Source organism: Triturus cristatus, chromosome 2_1 (assembly GCF_964204655.1).
Source record: "Triturus cristatus chromosome 2_1, aTriCri1.1, whole genome shotgun sequence".
Taxonomy (NCBI): domain Eukaryota; kingdom Metazoa; phylum Chordata; class Amphibia; order Caudata; family Salamandridae; genus Triturus; species Triturus cristatus.
Genome location: NC_140581.1, coordinates 1,003,647,729 through 1,003,672,070, shown reverse-complemented (window position 1 = coordinate 1,003,672,070; position 24,342 = coordinate 1,003,647,729). Strand labels below are relative to the sequence as shown.

At 45.6% G+C, this 24,342-nt stretch overlaps 1 protein-coding gene across 1 annotated transcript in view; it reads left to right on the top strand.

Moving 5' to 3' along the window:
• Window positions 1–24,342, top strand: part of CNTLN (centlein) — a 1,182,709-nt gene that overhangs the window by 407,252 nt on the left and 751,115 nt on the right. Inside the window, exon 9 of the mRNA XM_085634784.1 lies at window positions 4,337–4,519. Within this exon, the coding sequence (XP_085490910.1) occupies window positions 4,337–4,519 (183 nt within the window). The remainder of the gene's footprint in view (window positions 1–4,336; window positions 4,520–24,342) is intronic.

The following is a 24,342-nucleotide window of genomic DNA, read 5'->3' as shown; positions in this document are numbered from 1 at the left end:
GGTCGCGCAGTACGTGGCTAGTCGGATACGATGGCCTCTGGAGCCGGCAACTCGTAGTCGCCTCAGGGCAGAGTGCCCCCGTCCCTCCTTGGAAGGGAAGGTAGTCGCCACTCCTGAAATCGATCCCAGAATGGCTACCTTTTTACAAAAATTTGTTACAGACCCTAAGAAAGGTATCGACAGGTCCTGGCGTGCCTGTCAAGATAAACTTCTGGATGTCTTGGGGCCCGCCACCAAAATCCTTGATATGGCCGAAGAGGCCAAGGCCTTGGGCTCTCTCATCTCCACCGATCACCTCTCCTCCTGGGCCCAGAGGGTAGTGGAGTTCCTAGGTAACGCCAACTGTGCGCTCTCTACGGAACGACGCAGGTCACTCCTGATCAAGGTTGACCCCAAACTCGGGGACCTGGCAGACACTGAGGCGGGACTTGTCGCTCAGGGTGGCCTCTTTGGCGACCCCTTTATTAAGGAGCTAGGGTGGTTCGTTAATACCTTTACCTCCCTGGATAGAGCGCAAACTTCCATCAGAAAGGTGTTTGGCCGGACGAGGTAGGGGCCGCTCGTCCGGCCGTCCTAATCAGAACAGAGGGCAAGGCTCCAGTCAAGGACAATATCAGGATCAAGCCCGCTTTGGCAACTTCTACCCCACCCGTGGACGCAGAGGCAAGAACAGAGGTGGCAGAGGAGGAGGCGGATCCAATTCTTCCGGTGAGTGTTCTCCCTTCTTCCCTTCTAAGAGTGGGGGGCCGTCTGGCACATTTTTTCCAAATGTGGACTTCCATCACGGGAGATGCTTGGGTTCTGCAAACAGTAAGAGGGTTTCACATAGAATTTCAGGGGACTTCTTTCCAGCACGCTCCTACCCGCCCTCTCTGTTTCTCCGAGGCAGATTCAGCCCTGGTCGATCAGGAGGTCCATTCTCTTCTAGAAAAAGGGGCAATAGTAGAGACCATACAGCATTCCCGAGGTTTCCTCAGCAACCTCTTCCTTGTAGACAAGGTGGATGGGGTTCAGCGTCCGGTCATCAACTTACGCGAGTTCAATGAATGGCTCGTTTATCGTTACTTCAAGATGGAGGGGATCCATCTTCTTCGCGATCTTCTTCGTCCAGGCGACTGGATGGCGCGCCTCGACCTCAAAGACGCATATTTAGCGATTCCCATCTTTGCCCCCCACCGCAGATTCCTGCAGTTCCTTTGGCGCAACAAGACTTACGAGTTCACCACTCTCCCATTCGGCCTGTCTTCCGCCCCCTGGTGCTTCACCAAGGTTCTGAGGTTGGCGATAGAACGCCTTTGGGCATCGGGCATGAGGCTCATAGTCTATTTAGACGACATCCTTCTAATGGCGAAGGATCCTCGGACCCTTTCTCGGCACCTACAAACCGCGGTGGACCTCCTTCAGAATCTAGGATTCGTGATCAACGAAGTAAAGTCCACCCTGGTCCCTTCTCAAAGAGTGATTTTTCTCGGTTTTCTAATAGACTCAGTAGAGTCTACTCTCAGTCTTCCTGTTCGCAAGATGACGAAAATCCGCCACGAGATTCGGAGGGCTGTATCCCTGACTCAGATTTCTCTCAGACAACTAGCACGAGTGGTGGGCTTGCTGTCGGCATCCATCCAAGCAATCTTCCCGGGCCCGCTCCATTACAGAGCACTTCAGCGTCTCAAGGCGACGCATCTCCGCAAAGGCCGTCCGTACTCCCTCAAGGTGATTCTGACACAGGAGGCCAGGGAAGAGCTGCAGTGGTGGCTTTCCAACATGGAAGCCTGGAATGGTCGGGCCATTTTTGGATCTGCGCCAGACATCGTTATCGAGTCCGACGCGAGCAGATCCGGCTGGGGCGCGAAGTGTGGCGACTTCACCACGGGGGTGTGTGGTCTCCGTCGGAGCAACAATTACACATCAACTGTCTAGAACTTCTAGCTGGATCGTTCGCGATCAAATGCTGGACCAAGGATTCGATTCACTCGTGTGTCCTTCTCAAGATGGACAATATATCGGCTGTCCAGTATATCAATCATCTGGAAAGCACTCGCTCGAGGGCTCTTTCGAACCTAGCAGCGAACTTTTGGCAGTACTGCCTGGAACGACAGATCTCAGTCACTGCGGAATACCTTCCCGGACAGGACAACCAAGTGGCGGACTTTCACTTGCGCCATTTCCACGATCTGAGTCTCTGGAAATTACACACGGGGTGTTTGCGGACATCCAGACTCTTTGGGGTCCCTTCACAATAGACCTCTTTGCCTCTCGCCTAGATCACCAGCTTCCCCGATTCTACAGTTGGAGGCCGGACCCTCTGGTGGAGCAGACGGACGCGTTTCTCCAGGATTGGCGGTCCGAGATGGGCTACGCTTTTCCTCCGTTTGCGATGATAACTCGGGTTTCCGCCCAGATTCGTCGCCAAGAAGCGAGCATTGTGCTCATTTCGCCGATTTGGAGGTCGCAAGTATGGTTTCCGGTTCTTCTGGAACTTTCCTGGGATTCTCCAATCCTACTCCCCCTCTTTCCAGATCTTCTTCTCAGTCCGGACGGGTGTCCTCACCCGTTGATACAGCAGGGCTCCCTGGCTCTCATGGCATGGCGGATTACAGGGGACGAAGGATGATCCCAGGCCTTTCGGGAGCAGCTGAGAGCTTCTTATCCAAGGCCTGGGCAGACAGCACCCTTAAACGTTATCGGTCCACCTGGAGAAGGTGGTGTCGTTGGTGTCTGCGACGGAGTTTCAATCCCGTGGCAGCTGATGTGTCTGCAATCTTGAATTTTCTGGCCTCTTTAGTAGAGGACGGTCTCGCCTACAGAACCATCAATACCTTCAGGTCCGCAATTTCGGCCGGTCATGCCTTAGTCGATGGTTCACCGGTTGGAGAGCATCCTTTAGTTTGTCGTCTTCTTCGGGATATTCGCCTCTCGCTTCCCCCGGAACCTCGTTACTCTCAGCTGTGGGATGTCAACAGAGTACTGAATCTCTTCCAATCTTGGCAACCGAATAGATTTCTCCTCCAGGAAGGAACTGTCGGCAAAGCTAGCCATGCTACTGTGTCTGATTTCTTGCAGACGGGTTTCGGACGTCAGGGCCCTGGATGTGTTGGGAAGAATGTTCTCCCCGGATGCGTTGACGTTCATTGTATGTAGGCGCACTAAATGCGGTACGACTTCTGTGTCCTACCCTGCTTTTCCGGATTCTCTGAAATTATGTGTTGTTGCATGTCTCAAAGCCTATGAAGAGATGACAGAGGAGTTCCGACCGCCTGGGGAGCGCCAGTTGCTCATGGCGCTTAAAAAGCCCCACAAAGCGGTGTCTTCCCCCACGATCGCCCGTTGGGTACGATGGATAATGCAAGAAGCAGGCATTGATGTAAGAGCGTTTGGTGCTCATTCTACCAGAGGCGCTATGGCCTCTAAAGCTTTTACCCTGGGAGCTCGTCTGGAAGACATCCTGAATGCTGCGGATTGGTCTTCAGACTCTACCTTTAAACGGTTTTACTTTAAACCGGTGATTGACATGGCTCATTTGGTTGTGAGCAAGCTTTAAACGAGCATAATCCTCGCCTCTGGTCCTGACATAGAATGAAAAATTTCCTAGCTAACGTAACGGAAAGTTTCAATTCTATTAAGGACTCGGAGGCGAGGATTATACCACCCAGGGTACAACTTCGTTGCATACCTTCCCTCCCTCGTATTGCAGTAAGTACGGTGTTTATTTCTGGTATATAATGGTGATTCAATGATATTGTACTTCTATACATTCTTTGGAATTTTTCTCCTCATGGCTAAACCTTAGCCATGACTGTCGCTCACGCTTTCTTTTAATTTCCAGGGGACTCAAACAAACAAGACTCCTGATGCGGGTTTTCCTGGCTGACCGAGAAACGAAAGAGGAAGCATAATCAGGGACAGAGGACTATCAGCTACCTGGGGACTCCTGATTGGTGCAATGGATGAGACACTCTATCTAAAGACACTCTATTGTTTTGTTGTTGTTTTCCCTATTTTTAATGGGAAAAGTAGTTTTGACTTTGAAATGGCTGCTATTCAATAAAAGTGGAGAAAGAATAGCCTAATCCTCGCCTCCGAGTCCTTAATAGAATGGAAACTTTCCGTTACGTTAGCTAGGAAAATTTTCATTCCTCTTTACGTTTACAGGCATGCACTGATTAACAGTAGAAGAGCTTCCAAAAGCTACAACTGTGAAAAAAGTGACCAGTTCACAAACAGTGCACTAATTAAATGCAGATCATTTAATCGAATCAGTGTTGTAGAAATTCAAATTGGACACTGACACAATACTTTTGTTAAAAAGATACGCTTTTTCATCTATTTTTCTATGCAGCTCTACAACGAACTCAATGCTGGCTACGAGGCAGTGAAATCCAGTGAGACTCAACTCAGGCAGAGTCACACCTCACTCAAGGATCAGCTCTTACAAAAGGATCAACAGATTAGCCAACTGCAAGCACAGCTACAAGAGGCACTCGATGCCCTGCAACCTCCCCCTCCTGCTCCAGTGGAACAGGTAGGATGCAGTGCATTTCTGTTTTCAGTGTATAATGACATAACCTTTTTTTTCTTCTTGCTTTTTGTGCTCCTAATAGCCAGGTGCGTACATTACTGTAGACTAGAACAATTGACTTGACTGTATATTGTTTTTCGATTCCCTTTACAAGACCAGACGCAATTTTGTGTTCACTCTGTTAATACATACCATGGTAATGTATGTGGATCCATAAAGTGTGAAACTAACTACGAAGCCATGAAGGGCTTAACTGGAAAAAGGGTCCAGGACTGTGGATGTTGGGGAAAGGCAGTGGATATTCAAGTTTCCTTAACAGTGTCAGGTATTCACCGGAGTCCCTTAAAACATGCAGTCAGTCCAGTGCTTCTTTTTAAAATTTATTCTAGGGGGCTATCTGAGGTAAGGTCCACCATGCTCTTCCTTCTATCGGGGAGCTTTAGATTTGCAAACTATTCCATATCAAGGAATTTCTGAAAGCCCTTGTGGCTTGTAATATGATGGTTTCCTTTTCTAAATCTTCTGTATTTAGTCTCTCTGGGTCCTAATTCAACTTATTCAGACAAACCATATTTTAAAGGACTTATCCTCACCACGATTGGCAGAAGGACATCCCTCTTTGATGAAGTGTATGAAGAATGGATTAATAAAATAACCATAGACCTGATAAAGTTTTGAGTTTTTGTTTCTTCTTACACCTTTGAGAAACCTGTTTCTTCTTCTTCTTTTGACCTATTTACTGTTTGGAAATTCTTGTTGTCCTCCACAAATATGTACTATTTTACAGGTTCTCTATGTCAATTAAATGTTTTCATTTGCTTTTACATTGGAAAAGTTAATTTATGGTTAAAAAATGCATAAACTGGTCGTGAAATGCCATATATAAACAGTAAGAGCATTTCTAAGAAAATTGATTTGATCTTGCATCAGTTTCCAACAAATTAAAAATTGCCCTAATATAGAACATGGCAAAATAGGCCGGGGTTAATGCTATGGCACATAACAACCCAATAAAAAAAAAATTGTTAAACAATCTTTATTCGGTTTACAACAAACCATGAAAGATTAACAAATTCATACAAAGCAATTGTTAGATAATAGATCATTAAAACCAATTCGAAACCACATATTATACCATTCATCATAAAGTGCAGCATCTTAAATATCAGTATATTCAAGCCCCGGACTAGGCGCTCAACTCAACAAATATTGGACACTCCTTTCCTCACCCAATTAACAACCCTCAATTTATTTCCTGCAGTTTACTGCTAATTTAAGAAAAGAACATACTCTAAAACACACATCCTGGCTTCCGAAAAGCAGTAAATACGGCATAGCTTGGCTACATTTCTTTATAAAGGGGTCCTTTACGATTGGTTTAAGAAATTAAATAAAATACAATCTATAAAATGTCCAATAAAACAAAGCATGCTGCAATGACTGGGAAGAAGTCCCGTCACAAGAGCAGGCAGGCAATCTAGGTTTCCATTGATAAATATCATAATAGTCTCCTGACTGTACCCGCCCTAAAACCGAAAAGGAGCGATATTTCCCATCTGGTCACTTCCAGGGTGAGATAAAATACTGGGTCTAATTATGCCAAGGTTATAAAATAATCTTTCACAGAGCTTTTAGTACACTTCCGATCTAAATGCTGATTTAAGTCAAACTACCTAAATCTGTTCTTCACCAGCGATTTATCTAAAGGGAGAGGTGCATGGAAAAGGTTAAATAGACCAATATCATTAAAAGACCTACACACATAATTCATTCAGCCAGGGGATGGAAAAACATCTATCGAGTTGTAGGCAGTCTAAAATTACTTCCCTGTTAAAACTAAACTGTTGGTCTATATACCAACCCATAGGAGGAGCCGGGCCAACCTGATTCTTTCAGAAATGTACAATAAATTCAATTGAGTGTGTAGGATAAAACATGGGCTTGAGGGCTTAAGGTTAAAAAGTCACCTGGAGATCTGGTTTTCTTCGGTCTGCAGAACTGATGGATTTTGATAGCCCCAGATCACAGCGCCATACACGGCCACAGAGATACGCTGATGATTATAGATTTTTTTAAAGGTAAAATTGATCTCTTAAAGGTTGAATGTGTGAGATTTAGGATGGCTCCAGTAGTCTTACTCAGCTTAAAGCGTGAGATATTAGGCTGTGGCTGCCAGGAACCACCCGAATTAAAAGTAACCTCAAGATAGTTAAAATTACTTACGCAGCTCATAGACCTACCCTTAGCTATTAGGGTGGCCATATTTTTCTTCCCTGGCCCACAAACCGTAATGTGGGATTTCCCATAATTTTCAGATAGATTCAAACTGCCTATGATAGAAACAAAAGCTTCCACTAAGCTTCACAAGGCTCTCTGGGTCCTAGCTATCAAAACTGCATAATCAGCATACAATAATGCCGGAAGCAAGCTTTTTGCAATTTTAGGTATATCTTCAGTAACATCTCCCAATTGGGGGCGTAAGTTATTTATATATAAAATAAAAAGAAGAGGTGCCAAAATGCACCCCTGCGGCACCCTTCGGCTAATAGGAAAGTGTCTGAGGTTTCATCAGCAAGACCACATCGAACCTTAGCAGATACATTTTTGTGCAAAATATAAATAAAATTCACAAGAGTGACCTCAACACCCATATCCAGCAGCTTTAACCAGAGCTTAGTCCTACTGACTGAGTCAAAAGCTTTGGACAGATCCGTAAATGCTTGGTACAGTGGGCCTTGTCTAGCAATTGTGTATTTACCCATAATTAATTGTAGATTTAGACACTGCTCCACTGTGCCCAGCCCAGGGCGGAAGCCATATTGGAAAGGAGATAAAAAATTATACTGACTAGACCAATCTTTTAATCGTTTAGAAATTATTCTACTAAACATTTTAACTGTGCTATCTATAAGAGATATGGGCAATAACATTTCAACAGATTCAGATCACCTTTCTTGAAGATGGGGACAATAATCGACAACGAGCAGAACCCAGGAATCTTAGAGGTAAAAGAATTCTTGAATAAACTCAATTCAATATGCAATATATTCTGAAACTGACCATTATGCAAATGTTTACTCTAAGGGTAGTTTAATTGGGAATCAGGGTTGCAAATACCATAGTTGACCAAGTTAAGAACATTTTCCATTGATTTGATGGAGTGGTGTGGGATACACAGGAGATGACTTCTAAAAGAGTCTTGCTTTAGAATCAGCAAATTATTTTTTGTAAAGTGAAGGGAGAGATGGTTATTGTGGTTCTTCATCGGTTTTGAATTGGAATCCAACATTATCTGCCATGGACAGTTTTAAGCAAGTTTGAAGTGTGTGTGGGGTGAATAGAAAATAGGAGAATAGGCATATAAGGAGATACATCCCGTTGAGGGTCATGTCCTAAGAGGAGTCAATTGCTGAAATTTAAAGTGAAACAAATGTTTAGGCAAATCCACTGCTGTCTGTCACAGCAGGGTAATGTGCTGTTTCAGTGTATGACTTAATGTGGCCTTGTTATGTTTAGTCTGCATCTGAAATCTTGCAATGTGGAGATTGCTTACAGGAATGCCATGATGTGGGGGTTTGGAATGTATACATATGAGTTGTGGCAGTTTAACTGGTGTTGGTAGCGGAGGATCTCATGCCCGTCTGTCCTCCGGTACCTTGTAGCTGTCGTGTAGTAATAAACAGACCTGATGACTCCAGCGTTATTACTACAATCAGACAATGATGCAAGGCTTTAAAAATGGCACTGTTGAGCCCATAACTGGGACAGGGCCATACTCTGCCTCTCATGTATGAAAAGGCCTCCTTACGTCTCTTTGCACTTCTCATTACTCATAAGGGAACATCAGTGTAAGAAATTGGGTTCTCTTTTTGAGAGGGATGAGAGCCCCAATCAAGTCATAAACATGATTCTTGTCATGATGATCCACACACTTCATTAAATAAACCTGTGCTGAACCCTCTAGTAGCTTGGCACAAAAGCAGTCAGACTTAACTTATAATCAGTGTGTAAAGTATTTATGCAGCACTCAAACAGTAATAAAGTGAAAATAGAACACAAGAAAAATCCCAAACCAAATTAGAAAACAAAGTTAGGTTTGATGCATATAATGACACCAAAACGGCAAAGCATCCAATAAGTAGAACTGGAGTTATGAATTTTTAAAGTGTTAAATAACACTAACCCAAGAAGCTTAAACTGCAGTTATCTGGTTTCTCTGGACTGGCCAAAAGTCAAAAGCTCAGGCTGACCTCAACGGAGCATGGGTTGGATGGAGATGCCAGGTTCGTCCCAGTGGAAAATGTATCTTCTAATTTAGTCCAGTTCCATGCGAGGAGCCTCAGTTAGTAGAGCTTAGTGTTCAGGGTGCGGTCATTTTCTACACGAAGTCCTGGGTGTCTGTCGAAGCTTTGCATTGATGACAAATGCAGGGCGGTTGTTGTCGATACGAATAGCACTGTGCGAGTGGAGTCTGTAGTCAGCATGGTCGCATTGGCAGTCAGCATGCAGGTTCTGCGTTGGCCTCTATGAAGTTCGCTCGCCTTTGTGAGGAGCCTGGGGATGGTTCTTTTTTTGCTGTGAAAGCCGAGAACTTCTGGAATTTTGCATGTAGTCTAGTTCTTGTAGGTTGCCAGTTGGGAGACTACACTCTGACACCAGCCAAAGGTCCAGGACCTAGTAAGGCACCTCTTGGGGATCCGGACTCACTCCAGCAGAGGCCAGTAGCAGGTCCAGGCAGATCAAGTTGCTGCTGGTCAGCTGGGCTGTTGAATGGATGCTTCTGAAGGCGTGTTATGTACTTGTAGGTCAAACAGGGGGTCAACCAACTGACTCTTGGATTCACTTCTGCGACGCTGGGTTCAACTCAAGCAGATTAATTCTTCCTTCTTCAGACAGCTGGGCAGTTCTCCTTCTGAATCTTCTCAGGTCCAGGAGTGTTCAAATTCTAGGTTCTGTCCGTGAGGCGGCAATTTCCAGCCTACTCCCAAACTATTTCTAGACAGTTTTTCGGTCTACCTTGACTTTTGCACCAACCTGGCTAGGGAGGCAAGGGCAGGCCTGGTGTCAAGTTCCTTTGTGTTTGCTGTAGACAAGTTCCTTTTGTTTAAGGAAAATAATTGCCAATTTTCTATAAGTGGCACTTTCAGAACAGCAAATTAAAATCCGACTTTCCCGTTAAAGATGATTTAAAAATGAAATTCAAGTGAGTGGAAGAAGTATTTCTCCATCTGCTCCCAAACTGAATTTATCACTTAATAAGTGTAATAAGGTAACCTAGCGTTAGTCTGTGATAGAGCTAGCCTTGTTACAGTGAAAAACTGCCAGGACATATAAACCTTAAGTACACATGTCCTGCTTTTTTAATACTCTGCACCTTGTCCAATAAGCCGTAAGGGCCTACCTTGGAGCTGGCTTATAAGTATTAAAAAGGAATGTTTAGGGCTGGTAAACAATTTATAGCAGCACCACAGGCTCCTGTGGCACGCTTGATACCTGCTTTACAGTGCTGCTTTAGTGGACGGCACACCAAGTGCTGCAACCCACTAGTGGCATTTATTTTGCAAGCCCTGGGTACATGTAGCGCAATATACTAGGGACTTATAAGTAAATTAAATGGACCTATCGGGTGTATACCAATTTTACAATGTTTAGAAGGGGGAGCTCAAGCTCTGTACCACTGCGTTGCAGGAGTAAAGTGTGCAGAGTTCTAAAAGCCAACAAGTACAGGTTCAACAAAGGAAGGCAAAAATTTGGGGTGACCCAGCAGAAATTGCCAAGCCCTACAATCAGTTACTCACCTGCTGATGACATTTTAACACAGCAGACTGGGCCTTTGCAAGTGCTAGTGTTCTCAACAATGATCCATTTTTAGGACATGATTTTTGCCCACACCTCCAGCCTTTGATGTAGCATACCTATATTGCAGCTATGTCACAGACTGTAAATACGTTCACATGACAAGTTAGTATAGGTCCTGGTATCATCAGAAGAGATTTTCTTGCAACTCTTTCAGTTGTCTTGAAGCCGATGCCAGCACCTGATTGCTACCTGAATGGTGAAAAAATGAAGAATCTCAAGAAACCCTGGTACTGCTTCAAATTGCCTACAAGATGCCCCTGATTACCTGACATTCGTTCCAGGGAATCCAGCCCCCCCTGTTATCCATTAGCTCCAGATAATCACTAGCATCACCCTTCACACTAGTATCACGGACATTGTCAAGAAAGCCATGAGATCCAAAGATTCATTTGTGCTTTCTAATCATTCAATGACACTTGATGTGTTTATCTCCTTTAAATCAGACAAAAACATTATTAAGGCCCCTTATGTTAAGGGTGCTTCTTATGTCTATAGCATGGAATGTAGGAGTGTTACAGTTTTGCTTGTTTGGTTAAAGGAGTTCCGCTTTCAATTAGAAACTGATCTAGAACCAAATTGATTAATGAATGAGATAAAGATCCATTTCTCTGCTTAGCCTAATATAGCATTCAATTCTATGACAACCATTCATTTGGAGAAATGAATTCCTCCTCAAAGAAACATATGTGCAAATAAATGTATGTCTTGGTGATGGTTCATCAGAGCATTGAATCAACAGCAGTTTTACTGATATTCATTATTTTGACTTATTTTTTCTCAGGGTCAATCCTTGAAGTCAGTAAATCGTAAAACAGTTAACACATTGGGAATCGACCCAGAACAATCATGTAAAAGGAAGCTAATATCCCAAGGGTTTGCTATATTCTATAAATAAATATCTGGGATGGTCGGGAGCCTCCGCTCCTCCCCCCACTCTTCTCTGGTTTCTCTTGTCAGGGCTGATGGACATTGTGACGACAAGCAAAAGCTTTACTTTGTTTTTTGTTTGGGGTCGCTGCGTTGATACTATTTTTTTGGACCTGTGATGTATTAAATGGGTTCAAATAATGTCTCCAACTTTGAGATTGATTACTTGTAAATATTTCGTGAGAAATTCACACATATTTGTTTGCTTGCTATAAAAGCTAGGTGGATGGAACTACAAATGGTTTTGATTAGTATGCAAGGTATATTTTGAAATTCCGAATTGTAGAGCGTGTTAACTACCAGAAAACAACGTTCTTTTATATAAAAAATAAACAGTCTTTGTAAACTTTTAACATATTGTTTTCCCTAAGACCAAGCTTTTATACAGAGAAAAACAACAAAAGCTTGAGCAATACAGCAGCTGAGCAAAGCAGTTTGTAAAAAGGAAAAAGGATGCTAAAGGCCGGATATCAATCGGCCTTCTCCATGGGATTCTAGCCATTCCCTCAAAGGTGCCCATATTTGTAGCCCCCTTTTACGAGCCCGAGAGCCTTTCTGAGCAGTCCTTTCTTTATGGTACACCGAAATTAAGCGGCCCATCCAATGATTAAAAGATGGAGGAGTGGGGTCTAGCCAGGCTGTCCTCAAACACAGTCTGAAAACTGCCATTGCGAGAAACAGAAACATGCAATGTGCCACAGGGGAAGTTTCCTGTACATGAACCCCTACGACAATTAGTTTTGACGTGACCGAAACCTTCATTTTAACCTGGGAAAAAATCATTTAACTCCCGTCTTAGGCTCACTAACCCTGGACAATCTGCCAACATATGAACTAAATCAACCCCAAACAATTGACAGCGAGGACATTTTGTACCGGCAATCCACCCCATTTGCTAATTTTACCTGGACTTATATTTATATATATTAACCCAGGGCTTGTAGTGTTGGATCTGCAGGTTGGAGGATAGCAACGTTGACCGAGCTATTCCAAAGAGAGGAGGCTATCCCTCTCTGTAAAAAGAACAAATGATGGACAGAATGCAGAATAATGTCATACATTCACCCCAGTACAGAGATCTGGGCCTAAATCCATCGTTTGTTTTGCTCACCATGCCATTCCAGTTTGGACCCAGCCATATGCAAATCAGTCTTGACCCTGCGCCCAATGGGAACAGTCCAGCCCAAACTGCCAGGCCAGGTCCTCCAGGGACTGGAAACAAGCATCCTAGGACCGGTTTTGGGCTTTCAGCCCTCATCAGCCAGGATAGCTTGACTCCAGTGGCATGGAGAGCACGGGACCCACGTCTGGGCATACCCGTCCCACTCGGGGTGACAAATGCAGAAAGAACAATCGATGGACAGAATGCAGAACAATGTCATACATTCACCCCAGTACAGAGATCTGGGCCTAAATCCATCGGTTTCAGCACTCCGTCCATCATTTCTTTCTGTTTGCTTTGTTCGCCCTAAGTTGTCAGGGTATGCCCAGACGTGGGTCCCTTGCTCACTTTGCCGCTGGATTCAAGCTAGCCTGGCTGATGAGAGCTGTTAGCCGGAAACCGGTCCCAGGATGCTTGTTTTGGGTCCAGGGAAGACATGGATGGCAGTTCGGGCTGGATTGTTCCCATGAAGCACAGGGTCAAGACTGATTTGCATATAGCTGTGACTGAACTGGGGTGGCAAAGTGAGCTAAAGAATGATGATGGATTCAACCCAGACCGGTGAGTGTTTGAAAGTTTCAGCACTCCGTCCATCATTTCTTTGTATTTGCTTTGTTCGCCCTAAGTTGGCAGGGTATGCCCAGACGTGTGTCCCTTGCTCACTTTGCCACTGGGTTCAAGCTAGCCTGGCTGATGAGGGCTGTTAGCCGGAAACCGGTCCCAGGATGCTTGTTTCTGGTCCAGGGAAGACATGGCTTGGCAGTTCGGGCTGGACTGTTCCCATGAGGCACAGGGTCAAGACTGATTTGCATATAGCTGTGTCTGAACTGGGGTGGCAAAGTGAGCTAAAGAATGATGATGGATTCAACCCAGACCAGTGAGTGTTTGAAAGTTTCAGCACTCCGTCCATCATTTCTTTGTATTTGCTTTGTTCGCCCTAAGTTGGCAGGGTATGCCCAGACGTGGGTCCCTTGCTCACTTTGCCACTGGGTTCAAGCTAGCCTGGCTGATGAGGGCTGTTAGCCGGAAACCGGTCCCAGGATGCTTGTTTCCGGTCCTTGGAAGACATGGCTTGGCAGTTTGGGCTGGACTGTTCCCATGAGGTACAGGGTCAAGACTGATTTGCATATAACTGTGTCTGAACTGGGGTGGCAAAGTGAGCTAAAGAATGATGATGGATTCAACCCAGATCTGTGACTGGGGGTGAGTGTTTGAAAAGTTTCAGCACTCCGCCCATCATTTCTTTGTGTTTGCTTTATTCGCCCCAAGATGGCAGCGGATGCCCAGACGTGGGTCCCTTGCTCACTTTGCCACTGGATTCAAGCTAGCCTGGCTGATGAGGGCTGTAAGCCCGAAACCGGTCCCAGGATGCTTGTTTCTGGTCCAGGGAAAACATGGCTTGGCAGTTCGGGCTGGACTGTTCCCATGAGGCACAGGGTCAAGACTGATTTGCATATAGCTGTGTCTGAACTGAGGTGGCAAAGTGAGCTAAAGAATGATGATGGATTCAGCCCATATCTATGACTGGGGGTGAGTGTTTGAAAAGTTTCAGCACTCGGTCCATCATTTTTTTGTGTTTGCGTTATCCTTCTCTGTAACCCGAATACCTGCCTGCCAGCGTGCAACATGTTTCTCAATATCCTCTCCCAACCTATCATTTAGCAATTTGTAAATCCTTACAATCGGGGGTCCAACTCCCCATATCAGCTCCACCCCATCGATCTTATTAAACCCTTCACCTCCACCCTTTTTCTTCCCAGCAAAATCTCTAATTTGCAGAAATTTGTAAAATGTGTTATTTTCTTGTGGAAATTTTCCTTTCACATCATCAAAAGTAGCAAAACCATCCTCATCAAAGAAATCCCCAAGAATACATGGACCATTGTTCTTCCCCCACCGCTTGATGTGTGAGTCATGAAATAGATCTGGTAGGAAGGGGTTATCTTGGAGGGGAGTATAGAAACAGAACCGCCCAATCCCAAGTTTCTTCCGGATTCTGGTCCAAACCCGGGCTGCATATAAATGAGTCTTGAATCTTACTTTTTTTAATTAGCCAAATTCGAGCTGTCGGAACAAAGATCCACGAACCACCTCACCGAGGGTCAGCTGAAAACAAGATGGTACAGTATTAACCGCCGTCCCTCTCTGAACTGAGTCAAACAGTAGGGGAGTTATTTGTTGAAGGGCCAATGCCCAATAATACAACCTAAAATTTGGTACAGCCCAGCCCTCCCCCGTTCTCTTGAAAGAGAGGGAAACTTCAAAGGCCTCCGAGGCCTAGCATAGGCCCAATGAACCTTCCAATCATACTATCCAGCAACTTAAACCATATATTATTTACTTCCAACGGGATGGCTCTGAAAACATATAAAAAAGGGTATTCCATCTGTGTAAATCAGTTTTAGTTCTATTTATTAATGGTCCTAAATTCCCCTCAACAATTGTATCCGTATCAACGTAAATCTTTACCCCGAAGTAAACAGCGTCTGATATAAGCTGTGTATCCTCATAGCATTGATTATCATTAATGAGAATCTGGGTTTTATCCTGGTTCAATCTATACCCCGAAATTCGGCCAAACCAACGAGCCTCAGTTTGTATCTCCTTGACTGCCGTAGTGGGGTCTGGGGTAACAATTGCAAGGTCATCTGTGTATGACAATATTTTATTCTCTCAGCCCAGAGTGGAAATTGGCAGGATTAGGGCATTGTCCTTAATTCGATGAATCAGAGGATCTATATAAAGGGCAAAAAGTATGGGGGAGCAGGGACACCCCTGCCTTGTCCCCCGCTGAATTTTTACTATCTCTGATTCTCCGCCCATTAATGAGATTTTAGCCGTAAGGTTAATAAATAACATTTTAATCCACCCAATGAACTTGTGCTTCAATCCCTTCTTCTCCAAGATTGCCAAAAGATAGGGCCAAGAAACCCTATCAAAGGCTTTCTCGGCGTCTAATAGCAACAGCACCATGGGCTCTCCTTGGGTTTTCACTACATCAAATAAAGAAGTCACCTGCCGAATGTGATCTGTTGTTCCAAACCCCAGGATAAAGCCATGTTGTACGGGTGAAACAATTTTCTTTATTACCCCCTGATAACCTTGAAGCCAGAATTTTGGCAAAGATTTTTGTGTCACAGTTAATTAAAGTAATTGGACGGTATGATCCTAGGTCCTTTACTGGTTTACCCTTTTTAGGGAAGACCACAATCCTTGTGGAGGCCCATGATTAAGGAGGGGAAGAACCCCTTTGAATATCCAAAAACACCTTAAGCATACATTTACTAAGAGTGGTAGAAAACACTTTATAAAACTCCCCAGGTATTAAATCTACCCCTTCAGCCTTACTGGATGCAAGCCCAGAAATTGTAAGTGCGATCCAAAGCGCTCCTATCTTCCCCATCCAAAGCTTCCATAGTGATAGACTCTAGATACGGCTCAATTTCCTCTGGTTCAGTGGTCTCCTCGTTATAGAGTTGCTGGTAATATCTCTGAAAAGCAGATCATATCCCTCCTACCCCAGAAATAAGACCAAATTCTGGGTCATTGATCTGTTTAATCTCACCAAAAGCCACCTGTTGCCTGGCACGAAATGCTAAGGCACGCCCCACTTTATCATTGAGTTCATAAGTTTTGTTTTTCCACACTGTATAGTTATGAGCCGCCTTTTTGGTAGAGATATCCCCTATTGCGGGTTTAGCAATAATAACCCGCAGCTGGGCCTCATCGATATCTAACCTCGCAGAAACCGCACCCACCAAACCAGCCTCAGCACGTGAAAGAGCCTGATGGAGCCCTTGCAGCCTCTGTTTCTCCCTTTTCTGCCTACCCCAGCTAAACCTTGCAATTTCTCCTCTGATCCCCGCTTTCAATATGTCCCATACTATACTCAAGGCTGCAGTCCCCAGGTTCTCGACTATAAATAGCGGGATCCACTTCCTCATCTGAAGAAGGTAGTCCTCATTCAGTAGTAGAGCTCGCTCGAACGACCATGACCTGTTAATTTGTGGTGTTGCTTGAATATCCACCTCCGATACTTACGGGTTGTGTTTGGACATTACTCGAGGGTATTTAAAAATACGTGAAGCCTGCAACCAACCGCAAGGTATAAAAAAAATAATCGAGGCAGGCGTGAACTTTGTGCGGTGCAGAATAATATGTAAAGCCGGGGTCCTTGGGGACCTTTTCGGCCCATACGTTATACAACCCGTGGGTTTGAACCTGATGTTTTAATGACTGAAAAACCTTGGGCTTATGTCCATGATAGGCCACAGTATCTGTCCTTAGGGTGTCTCTGTTAATATTAATATTAAAATCCCCACAGATAACTAAAGGGAACGTCCACCCAGCAAGTTCAGCGCAGATCCCATCAAGTAGGGTAGCATCGATATAACAGCGCCATAAATGGAACAAAGTGTAAAAGAGCCTTGTGTATGCATGATTTCTGCAACTGCCCATCTACCTTGATTGTCTGCCAATTTTTTAGTATATCAAATCTTGCCCTTACGGGCCAGTATTGCTACCCCACCTGTACGGGACCCTTGCAATGTCCTAGAGGTGATTTGATAACCTGAAAATTCTTATTGATGTATTTGGGACTCCTCCACATGAGTTTCCTGAAAGCAAATGATAACTGCATTTAACAAGCATTTCCAATGCAATGGTCTCGGCATTGTTAAAGTTAGAGCTATTGGCATTGCTCATGACATTCTTTTTGTTTATGTTTTTGTTTTTAAAACATTTAAAGAAACGGCATTGTTATTGACAATGTTAATAGCTTAATCACTCTCAAATGCGAGACCTATTGCATTTGCACCCACACACAGAGCCACACACCCAGAGCCACCCACACAGAGCCACTCACATAGAGCAACCCACACACAAATAGAGCCACCCACAGAGCCACCTACACACACACACACAGAGTTACCCACACACAGACAGACCCTCCACGCATAGAGCCACCTACAAAAAAAGCCACCCACACACACAGAGCCACCCACACACACAGACCCTCCCCCACACACACAGAGCCACCCACACACACACACACATAGCCACCCCCACACACACATAGAGCCACACAGTAACCTCAAAATTTAACACATATTTACTTTTTGCTGGATCAACTGGGAACGTTTTACACCTTCTATCCATCTGTAAAAGACCTTTATGAGGTCATAAAGAGCAATCTAACGACTAGGAAGGTTCAAAAGAAAAAAAATAAGGAGCCGGGATAGAAATCAGATCCGACAGCGATTAGATCGAAGCCAATTTGAGATGGGGGTGTTAAGCGTGGTAACAGTGGCAAGGCTTCCACCCTGAAACAGGAAACTAAAAAATGCAAAGAGCGCACACGGCACCCCTCCCCCTGCGGGGAAGCCATGTGTGTTTCAGGGTACAGCGTTATGCAAGTGTACATGGACATGCAGCAAGAGTACCTGGGTGCAAATGTTGTTTTTGCGAGGAGTCAGGTCACCGAAAGCAGACATGCAGCATTGTCAAAATACACTCGTGAATGAAAAGGAAAACGATGTACTCTGCTGTTGCAATTAGAACACAACAGCTCGAGCAGGACTGCAAGCATCTCACACAGGGCAGCACAACAGCAATGTGATGTTCCCAGGTACTCCCATCATAAATAAGGCACACCAAGATATCCGCTACCTGGTGAGACACCAACTACACTGAGGGTTTACCAGTGATAACCAGCCCGAGCAGCATGGTAAACAAACCCCGTTCACCTCTAGTACGTAATATTGCCCTGACGAAAATGTTGACTGAAATGTGTCCAGCTGTGCATACCCCCTTCCCCTGACAGCATGCACTGATGGTCCTATCCAGGAAATTATAAGAAATGGCAAGACACGTTCCCGTGATGGAGCCAGAATGGAGATCAAGAACGATGCAGCAGGTTCGCAAGAGGTGCCACATGCGTTTCTGGTGTCAATGAGCACTGTCAACAAGGCGGGTAGCAGCCACATTTGAAGGGAGCTTAGGGGTTACACGCTGTGGTTGGTTCCTTGCAGTCTGGCCTTGGGTCTGCCACCAAGGAGCATCGCCCCAGTGTCTTAGGCTTCTGGTGTCGGGGCATACATGTTACACGTGCAGCTAAAGCAAGATGGCGACAATGTAAAATTGTACGGTGTTTCGATTTGAAAGCTGTGATCACTCTTCGCATTCTATAACGGGCACACAGTGCGCTAGTGGGAGGGAAGCGAAAGCTGCACTGGAAAAACTATACCTGGGGAAAGCTTGGACCCTGGAAGCAATGCTTCCTTTCATATTTTGGATGTTATGTTTAAGTGTGGAAATGTTGTGGCAGAAGATCATTTGGAACGGTGCTTAACCTGACGAGAAGTCCACAACACAAGGAATGGGTCGATTCTGACACTATGCACATGTTCATAACATAGCCACGTCGTGTTTTGGTGTGCTAAAGCAATACATGGGTGGGGGGACTGTTGTAAAGCTTTGGCGATGGCCTACTGAAAGCATCGGGGTAGGCGGGGCTTCAGCGCAAGCAATGGTATTTGTCCTAAAAAGGGGGAGAGGGGTCAGTGCTTCGAGTGTTGATATCAAACGTCCTCTTACTTGGTGAACGAACACATCAACAGGGTCGTCCAGGGGGCTGCCTTGGCGACTGTTCATGGAGATGAAACCGTAGCCCATGCGCACGTTGAACCACTTGCAATGACCGGTGCCTCGCAGCACGGCTCCTGGGTCCTGCTCCTCCGGCTCTACCTCCTCCTCCGAGGACGACTCCCCCGCCAGCCTCCCGGGCTCCCGCTCCTCTCCGCCGGCGCCTCCTCCTAAAGGGGAAAAGACGAGGTGGTCAGCAACCGGGTGCACATGGGCAGTCGGGGCCCCAGGAAAAACGCCCCCCCCCCCCCAGCACACAACGGCATAGGCTAAGTCTCCATTTCTCAGTATTCTCTTAACCATTATAACCAACATTTCACTACTGAGCCCCCGTAGTTTAAAGCGCTGTGTGGGTGCGGGAGATAGCAAACATGCAAAGTCAATTGAATTGAATCTCCACCTCAAGCGAGGATAGCGATGACGCGATTGTACAAGTGTTGCTACAGCACGATGAAGGGATCAAGGGGCTGTAATGCAGAGTTTGGTTGTCCGCCCCAGTGTGCAAAAGGGATTTCACACCAAGCAGTAGAATCTGGTGCATCCACTGGATTTGCAGTGCACACAGAAACGGAAGTTGTAACAAGCACACCACTGCCTTTCTCCGAGGTGAAGCAGAAATGCCTCGGAGAAAGGCAGCGGCATTTTCGGATTCGGGGGCGTGTTTTCGGATTCGGGGGCGTGTTTTTCTTTTTCTCTCCTCTTGCCATTGGCTGGAGGAGAGAAAAACACGCCCAGCGAAAAGTAACGAAAAAACATGCCCCCGAATCCGAAAAGGACGGGGCTTGTTTTGCGAGACAAGCCTCTTCTCCAATGTCTGGCCAGCAAGACTGAAATATATTAACAGGTGGGCATTTTGAAATGGTCTTGTGCATAGTGTATCATTGTTTTAAAGTTCCAACATGACCAAAAGATTTAGAAGCAACGTGTTGGCCATCTTGGAATGGTAACAAAATCATATACCTTGGACAATACCATTCCAATGAGCTGCCTAGAATACAAGCAGGGGGGCCATGGGGATGGATGCAGCACACTGCAGACGGAATGAGCAGCAAGCAAGTAGCCCAGTAGCATTATCTCGGGAGCAGTCAGGCATTAAAAAAAATCAGAAAGGAGACAAAAAAAGAAAAAAGGAAAAGGACAATAATAAAAGGATAAAATCAAAAACTAGAGGACTGGTACACCATCAGCCTTGATACTGAAGAGTACCCGATTTCATATGGATGAGCACATTTCAGTCAAAATGCTGCCACTCACAGGCAATAGAAACAATGGTTGATGTGGGCTCACAAACTGTTCCATGCTGTATGTGGTAGCCGGCAGATATCAAATGTGAATCATACTGCAATACACCAATGGCTGAAGAGGCCTTACACAAAGGCCATTGTGTATGTAAATGTATGGACATATATTTTTAATTCTTTGAAATTATTACAAGACTTAACACAGGATAACAATTTACCCTCGAAGATCTATTGGTTTTTAACACGTTTTCCACTAGAAATAAGTCAGCCCAACTTAGCCAAATGGCTTTGACATATGTTTTCTGTTTTCCACTATAAATAAGTTAGCCTTTGCTGTAACTATTCATAATAAGCAGGTGAAACCTACGGCAACGAACATAACTTTTTCCAGCGAACCAATCAGGACTGTAGCCTATTTCATTGGCTGTCACCTAACCAATGCAGGTCTACTTTATTGAGCACAGGATACACAACAAGGCATAAAGTGCAATATAAGCACCCTTTTTCGGTGGAACACACATCTGCTAAATCAAATGGAGAATCAACAAGTGGGTGGAGCCAAAGCCCATCTTTGCGTATTGCTTCTTAAAGCTCTTTTTGGGATGACCTCAAAGTCAGGCGAAAGCTATGCCAAACCTAAACAATGTTCTGGTCCCACCAGTACTTTAAGTCCCAGGTCCGTCCAGGACTCAGACATGGTAGTAATTAAGAACAGACTTAAAACCGATCCCAACTGGACGCTGGATTCATGCCCTGAACTTTACAGGCATAAACACAGAGTGATTGATGAATAATGAACGTTACTCTTGTACATTTTAAAATAAGTCTCCTCCTGGCAACCCAAATAGATGGTCATCCAATATTTGGCCTCTCTGCTGAGCGCACAGATCAATGATCATATATTCTGGTTGCAATTTTGATTCAGTGCAAATGTGTGTGAATGAGGTACACAGCTGCCAAAATATTGGGGGAGAAAGAAATTGCTGTGCTTACTGGTGAGTGGGTGTGTTGGGTATTTGGGGTTGGTGAAGTGAAGTAGATGGGAGGAAGTGAATTCAGGAGTGTGTGAAAAAAAGGGTGCAGAAAAGTAAAGAGAGGAGGCGCAACATGGATGGAGAATATGTGGACAGAAAGCATAACAGCAGTGATCGAGACTCTGAAGACCACTATCCCTTCCACGGGTCTCAGTAATATTTCATTCACAGTCTTATAACTTAAACATTTTCAATATTAATTATTTCCAAGAAAATCATTAACAAAGCAAATAGTCTCGGCTGGTTTTTGTGATCTTTCTGAATGCAATAACAGAAAGCGCAGAGGCACCAAAATACCGGTCTGTGGCACACTATGAAACCAGAGACATTTAGTTTATGTTTCTTTGCCACGTCCTTAATTACACAAGTAAAGATGCGGGTTCCAGAAAACGGAACCTCTCCCTAATGTTCGGCAGCATTCTGCATGTAAATTCCACCAAGCTCTTCTTTCACAGCACTTGGGGGTTACAGGAGAAAAAACACAGCTGCACCTTAGCCCATCTTCACTGCTTGCACATTAAGAGGGCACGGGGTCAGCTACCCGAGCCACTGACCTCATACCCTCGTATTGCAATAGAGCTGTGACACCGCGGGCATGTTGGCCTGCAGCAGAAACTGCAGGAGTACAGCATTGCAGCAGGGGCACAGCACAGCCGCAGGGGCACAGCACTAGAGTGCAGTGCATTTTACGGCACATTTCGAAGCACACCAAAGACTCCCTCCAAGTCGAGGGAGGCGTCTTGACTTACAGTTTGGTTTTCTCGCTCTCGCCATAGTGCCAGCCATCTCTCGCCTCGGGCACGAGCAGGGTGATGAAATCCCCCTCGTGGAAGCTCAGGAGGGTTCCATTGTCCCCAGCAGCATGAGAAAAGATGGCCTGCACTCTCATCCGTCCATTCTTCTCGAGTCCGGCGGCCATTGAGCTAGAGCGGGGCAGGGTCTTGTTTTCAACTGGGGACAGAATAAGACGGCGGCAGCCATTAGCGAGGGACTCCTTGGATCACCAGTTTGCTTTACAGGTGTTACGGGCAGGGCCATCCCACTTTCCTTCGGACTGGGCATGCGTAGAAGAAAAGGACTATCCAGAAGATGTTCGAGCTATACTGATGGCTCTAAAATAGGCGCATGTGTAACAAGCACACCACTGCCTTTCTCTGAGGTGAAGCAGTAATGCCTCGGAGAAAGGCAGCGGCATTTTCGGATTCGGGGGCGTGTTTTTCTTTTTCTCTCCTCTTGCCATTGGCTGGAGGAGAGAAAAAAACGCCCAGCGAAAAGTATCGAAAAAAAACGCCCCCGAATCCGAAAAGGACGGGGCCTGTTTTGCGAGACAAACCTCTTCTCCAATGGCTGGCCAGCATTTAAGAGGCCAGCCAATGGAGAAGAGGAGAGAAGAGAAGAGGGGCGGGTTCAAGCCCCTCTTCTCCAAGTCATTAAATCTCGCGAGCGAGACTGCGCAAGCGCAGCCTTCGCTAGCCGAGACCTAAAAACTGTAGATTTGTATTCACCCTTTGTCTCTTTCGAAAGTTGTTCAGCCCACTGATGTTAATTGAGGCTCTTCTTAAATTAGTCATATTTTATTGTAATGCAAAGCCACCAAAAGCTCAGCTGCCTACTTAAATAACCCCCAGCCAGTGACTTGGACCCACCCCACCTTCTGCCAACCCGCCCCGCTCCCATCCCCTATCGCAAGCCTACCTCGCTTCTTGACCGCACTGGTGAACTTCTCCGGCGCCATCTCCACGTACGCCTCCCGATTGCTGCAGTACGGCGGGATCACGATTTGGAGGACAGTTGTTGCGCCTGGTGGGCTCCGCTGCGTCTTTGTGGTCCCGAAGCTTCCGTGGACGCAAAGCTCCATTATGCCGCCGAAGGGATCCATGCAAGTGAAGGAGCGGGCGGAGCCGCTCCCAAAACACCCTGCTCCATTTGGCAAGAAGCTAGTGCGCAAAACAGAGGAAACGTCAGGAACTGGAATCGGCAAGCTCCACACGGTGATGGAAGCTTCAAAAGCGGTGCAGTTGAGTGCGCAAATTTGCTGTAGCATGCCCAGATATGCCAAAGGACAGACAGCCCTCAATCTCAGAGATTTTCTCTGGTAAATTTGGCGGAAAACCCCCGAGAGACCAGGGTAAGTTGCCAGCGTCTGCCTCAGTACAGGTGCTGAATACACCCACGATTATTGGGGATAAAACTTTATGGAGACCTGAGAAGGGGGGCCCAAGCTCTTTAAAATGCACTGTACTAAAAGAGTCAGAAAAAGACTGCGGTGAAATAACACACTCAACATGCGAGATCCTAGGGGCTAGAGGGACCAGATTGCAGGGGTTGGAGGTAAACACTGTGTTATTAAACGAGGCAGGACCGCCTGGGCAAGATGTAAGTAACGTAATAGATTCCCAGTAGTTATACCAGGAATGTCAAGAGCAAAAGGATATAAACCAGAGAGGGGGATCTCCAGCAGAGAAATTATTTTCCTTAACAGATGACTTAGACCTGTCCGGCCTTAGTGAGGTGTTGACTGATGACGACTCCGCCCCTGGATCATCAGGTGATAGTTTAAATGATGGGAAAACGATTCCTTCAACTCAAACGACTATCCCTTGCTAAAAGAAGCCATGATAGGGCACGAAAGCGAGAGAGAGTCAGGACCAGAACTGGGCATTACCCGGCAACTGAAATGGGACTACTTAGTGACTCGCCAGGTCTATAGCGAGAATGAGGGAGAGAGATCGTGCACCCCTCGGGTAGCTCCCACATCAGATTTGTCCGCCACACCCTCAATGGAGGTAATGTACTCCACCTTGAAGCAGATGCAGTTTGAGTCAAGAGTGGATCACAAAAGAGCTTACCTGGCCACAAAATAAATTTAAGGCGCAGTACGTAAGGTTTGCTTGGAGATGGCAGAGCGGATTACTATGGTTGAGGAGCGTGTAGAGGCAGCTGCCACGGTGGCGGCGGCAG